The sequence below is a fragment of the Amblyomma maculatum genome, chromosome 8 (genome assembly GCF_055883805.1).
Source record: "Amblyomma maculatum isolate TAMU_Amacu chromosome 8, ASM5588380v1, whole genome shotgun sequence".
NCBI lineage: Eukaryota > Metazoa > Arthropoda > Arachnida > Ixodida > Ixodidae > Amblyomma > Amblyomma maculatum.
The window spans coordinates 79,960,778-79,966,255 of NC_139351.1; the positions used below are offsets into that span (position 1 = coordinate 79,960,778).

Sequence of the window (5,478 nt, forward strand, 5' to 3'; positions counted from 1 at the left end):
CTACGGCTCCTCTTTCTCTCTTTCCACTTTCACTCCCCTCTTCCTCCCTTCCCTTACGGCGCGGTTGCGGTGTCCACAGAAATCAAGTGAGACAGTTACCACGCCTTTCCCTTCCTATAAATAAATCAGTTTTTTCTCCAGGTGGTTGAATTACTCTATAGCGCATCCCTACGGCTCCTCTTTCTCTCTATCCACTTTCACTCCCACCTTCCTCTATTCCCTTACGGCCCGGTTCAGGGGCCCACAGAAACAAGTGTGATAGATACTGCGCCTCTCTGTCGCTCAGCGTTCAGAGTCCGCTGCTCTGTTTTGCTCTTTCCGGCGTCTCAGGTGTACCCTTAGGCTTTCGTTTTCCATTGCTAAGCTGTCGGGAGTCCGAATGAGCAATGATTTCTGGATCATCCGACTCAGCTTCTCGCAGTATCCGAAGATGCCACGCACTGTACGCGCTCACTGTCCGCTTCTTCAGCCGTGTCGCATCTGACTAGCAAGCGCAATCGCGCAGGCTTGTATGTTCATGGACGCAGTTAGTCACGTGATCGTGAGGAGCCAGGCTTGGCGAAGGAGACTTGGCGCAGGGGGGGGGGGGAGGGGGGGGGGACCGCGAAATGTTTGCGCATGCGCAGTGGGGCTGCATACTGTTATGTTGGTTAATGTCGGAGAGACTGACGACACGGACCAGCCCAGTCGTGAACAGAAAAGGAACTAAAGTTTATTCAGGATTTGAACTTGGGTCGCGGTTACTTAGGTGGCGCTGTCTGGAGCCTTGTTAGGATTGAGGCGGCCACGTAGAGATGGCGCTGCAGGATGAGAAGCAGAGTTGCAGTGGTGCGCATACATAACACGCCCTTCTTTAACAAATATTGAGAAGGTTGCACACGGAATATCCTTGTTATCTGAAGCCACTGATTGGGCTTGGATAACGTACAGGAGGCTTGATCCTTCTTCCTGATCGAGTAATATGAGGTGGGCGAGAAGGTACTTGAAGTGGTTGGGTAGGAAGGACCGGATATTCTGGGTTCTGTTAAGGAGTGCTTGAGTCGATTACCTCGTAGTCTTCCGGCGAAGCTTGGGCAGTAGGACGTTCCGCCGTTCGAGGTCGCAGGTGGATTCGATTTCTTACAAAAATGCCTCCGGTGTCTGTCTTCACGGCGTACCTTCTAGGCTCTGGGCCCACATTTACCACGGTGGCTTTTGTCCAGTTGCGGCTATTTCGGAGCCATACGGGTTGGCCAGGAACAAGCGGAGGAAGGTTTCTTGTGTGCAGGTCAGCATGCTTGTGTTGTTGTTTCTGCCTTTCTTGCAGAAGATTCTGGTGAGCCTCAGTTGGAAAGCTTGGTTTCAAGGCACTTGGTAGTGTTGGTAGGAATGTGCGAAGCTTTCTACCCATCAGGAGCTCAGCCGGTGTTTTTGCTCCTGGTATTGGTGTGGAGTGGTAGTTGAGGAGCACTACTGCTAGGTCGTTGCCTTCCTCGGCTGCTTTAGTCATCATAGCCTTGATGGTCTGTATTGTTCTTTCCGCTTGACCATTGCTACGGGGGTACAAGGGAAAAGACGGCTGGTGTGTCACGTCCCACTCACGGAAGAACTTTCTAAGCTCGTCGTGTGGTTGTTCTCATCTGCCGAACCTCTACATACTTGGAAAAATAATCTACAATCAGCAGTTATGTCTTTCCCTGCAGATGGAAGAAGTCCATGGCGAGTTGTTTCCAAGGTCGATCAGGAAGGGCTCGGTCTAATAGAGGCTGGTGTGGATTGCCAATTTGATGTGATTGACATATGTAACAGCTCTTGACCAAAGTCTCGATGTCCTGGTTTAGAGTTGGCCAATACACACTCTGGCTTGCCAAACCCTTGCACGCAACGATTCCGCGGTGTGCTTGGTGGAGCGTGCGAAGTACATTTGCCTGGCATGCGGCTGGTATAACCAAGCGTTGGCCGTAGCACACGAAGCCTTCCGTTGTGTAGAGCTCGCTTCTCACATGGTAGAATGGTTTGACTTTGTTGTCTACCTGTGCGAGTTTTTGAGGCCATCCTTCTTTGATGTATTTGGCTACTGTTTGAAGAGTCGAATCTCGTGATGTCTCCTCAGCGATCTCGCGAAGTCTGCTAGGAGTTGCTTGAACCAAACTTGAAACGTCAAGTCCGGGATCGTGATCTGCTGTTTCCATTCTTGTTGACCCATCGGGAGCTCTTGATAAGGCATCTGCAACTGCTAGTTGTTTTCCCGGAACGTAAGTCAGAGTCACGGTGTACCGCTGGAGGCGCAGTAGTAGCCTTTGAAGTCGGGGTGATATTTTGTTCAGGTCCTTATTCTGCAGGCCAATCAGAGGTTTGTGATCCGACTGTATGGTCACTTCTCGTGCGAACGTGTAGTAATGAAATCTTTCACACGCAAACACGACGGCTAGCAGTTCTTTCTCGATTTGCGCATACTGCTGCTGGGTGGCTGTGAGAGCTGCTGAAGCGTAGGCCACGGGTCTGCCTTCTTGCAGTAAGACTGATCCCATTCCGTAGGAGCTGGCGTCCGTAGAAATTGTCACGGGCTTTGATGGATCAAAATAGCGAAGAACGGGTGCCGTAATCAACCTTGACTTCACGAGCTTGACGATGTCAGTATGTTGTTGCGTCCAGTGCCAGTGAACATCCGTCTTCAGTAGTTCACGAAGAGGGCTTGTGAGTTCCGAAAAGTTGGCAATGAATTTCGTCAAGTAGGTAAGCATTCCAAGAAATCTCTGCAGTTCTTGCTTGTTTGTTGGCAGTGGCATAGACTCGATGGCTGTCACCTTTGCTGGGTCTGGAGCAATCCCATGGGATGATAGTTGGTGTCCAAGGTATGTAATGGACGTCAAAGCCAGCTGGAGCTTTTCCTTATTAAGTTTCAGGTTGTTGGCTCTGACGATGGTCAGCAGCTGTCTCAGGTCGCCCGCATGTTCTTCAAGGTTTCTTGATGCCACAAGGATGTCGTCAAAATAGGGCTTGACAATTGGTTGCTGCTCAAACACCCTGTCTATGGCTAGTTGGAAAAGTTCAGGAGCTGTTGCAAGGCCAAATGGAACCCGAAGGAAGCGATAGCGTCCCCAGGGCGTCGTGAAAGTGCACAAGCGCGAGCTTGGCTCGTCCAGGACCAGCTGGTAGAATGCACTTTTAGCATCGAGAACAGAGAAAATCTTAGCACCATTCAGCGTTGTAAATAACTCTTCAGGGACTGGAACCTGATAGTGCTGTCTTTTCACAGCTGCGTTAAGGTTGCGAGGGTCCAAACACAGCCTTACGTTGCCATCTTTTTTGTGAATAATGACAACTGGGTGAACCCACTCGGAAGGCTCTGTCACCTTCATTATGATGCCGTTCTCTTCCATCCGTTGCAGTTCGGCCTTCACTTTGTGCTCTATTGCGCAGGGTACTCGGCGTGGAGCTGACACCGTAGGAATCACTCCTTCTTTCAGTTGTATAGAGCACACCCCAGGCAATTTCCCAATGCCTTCAAATACATCAGAAAAGTCGTCGAGCACGTTCCTTATGGTCTGGGTTGATGTGCATGCAGCTACAGTTGTTCGCTGCGGCTGTACTCTTTTGATGAGCTGCAATGCCTTGCATGCGTCGGCGCCTAAGATTGGCTTTAGCGGCTGTTTGACGACCAGGAAATTCAAGATGCAGGAGTTTTCACCCGCTGAGCATTTCAGTTGGCATTCAGCATATATAGGAAGTTCCTGCCCGCTGTACGTCGTCACTCGTGCATGCGTCGGCTTCATGTCTGGTTGCATACGCCAGTTTCTGATTTGATGCATGGGCATGATGTTCACGTCGGAGCCGGTGTCCAACTTGAACCCGATGCTGTAACCATTCACGCAGACTGTTTCGAACCATTCTGAGGCATTGTTTACGTTGAGGAGATCGAGGCTCTCCAGGAAGAATTCTTGTTGCTGATCCTGCTGCTGAGGACCTTCAAGGAGCCCGATTCGCTGACTTGAGTTGCTGCCTCGTTGGCGTTGTTTACACATGCTCGAAAAATGCCCGAATTTGCCGCAGGCGTAACAGTTGTGACCGTAAGCGGGGCAGGCGCGCGGCTTGTGCGTTGTTCCACAGCGTGAACATTTGCGTTGCTGCTTCTGCTGCGGGATCGAATGCGGGGTCCTCGAAGCTGGTTGTTTTGACGAGTTCCGTCTTTTCTGATTGTTTATGGCTTGCACTTCAAGCTTGGGCTCTTGCAAGTCTTTTACGTGCTTCTTAGAAATCTCTGCTGCTTTGCACGTTGTAATTATTTTGTCAAGCGTGAGGTCCCGTTCACGGAAAAGTCGCTCCCTCAATGCTGCGTCTCTAATTCCGACAACGATGCGGTCCCCTATGAGCCTCTCTGCTTTTTCTCCAAAGTCGCATTTTTCTGCTTGCCTCCGGAGGTCAGTTACAAAGTCGTCGAACGGTTGGTTTGCTTTTTGTTGCATGCTGTTGAAGACAGCCGACGCCTGTATTACGTTTTTGTATGGCTTGTACCGAGCGTCGAACTGCTCGAGGAGGTAGGTAACTTGATCCGGCGTCTGCGCGCCGTCGGCGCTCGGAGGTTGAGGGGGGAATGTCTGGGCGACGCGGCGGCCGGGGGGCCCGAGAACATGGAGGAGTAGGGCCTTGCGAGTAGCGGGAGGCTTGCTGGCGTACTCACATGCGAGTTCGTAGATGTTGTAGGCGTCTTTCCAGTCTTCCCATGCCTGGTGCGGGTTGTCGCCGGGCTCGAAGTGAGGAGGTGGTTGCAGAAACACACTGGCCATATTTACGGGGTTCTAGGTTATTCTGACACCATGTTATGTTGGTTAATGTCGGAGAGACTGACGACACGGACCAGCCCAGTTGTGAACAGAAAAGGAACTAAAGTTTATTCAGGATTTGAACTTGGGTCGCGGTTACGTAGGTGGCGCTGTCTGGAGCCTTGTTAGGATTGAGGCGGCCACGTAGAGATGGCGCTACAGGATGAGAAGCAGAGTTGCAGTTGTGCGCATACATAACACATACCATTGCACGTGACGTCACGAGTTGGCGCAGCGCTGGTGACCAACGAAGCACTTGTGTAATGATGCAGCTGGTTGCCATGTTTACGTCGCACGAGCTTGTGGCCTATGACAGGCACAGCGAAACTCGGTTTTACTGCATAGTGTAGCTTCCGCTATAAAGTGGCGAATTTTTAATGACCTTGTTACGGGAGGGCGCGGGAATTTAGCGATAGGTAATAAGCGAGATCCTCATTCCTGTAGTGTATCGTGGGGGATCATAGAAGCAAAGAAAATGCCGCATGCAACCGTGCAGCTTACGTCGGAGAGCCATACCTTGGCTCACCAAGACGCGCCATTTCTTAAATACCATACACCTAGGCATTGCAGCCACCCCCTGTCAAATGAGAATGCCAGATTTACCAACATAACTCCAACCTATTCACCTCTTCTGAGGCAGCGACGGAAATTGCCTAGCTGTAATATATGATTTTGT

The 5,478-nt window shown here is 50.9% G+C and overlaps 1 protein-coding gene across 1 annotated transcript; it reads right to left on the reverse strand.

Moving 5' to 3' along the window:
* Nucleotides 1–1,024: 1,024 nt before the first annotated feature.
* LOC146181575 (uncharacterized) lies at nucleotides 1,025–1,489 on the reverse strand. Its single transcript, XM_084575803.1, has one exon. It carries the CDS (start codon nucleotides 1,487–1,489, stop codon nucleotides 1,025–1,027), a length of 465 nt encoding a protein of 154 aa, XP_084431929.1.
* Nucleotides 1,490–5,478: the final 3,989 nt, after the last annotated feature.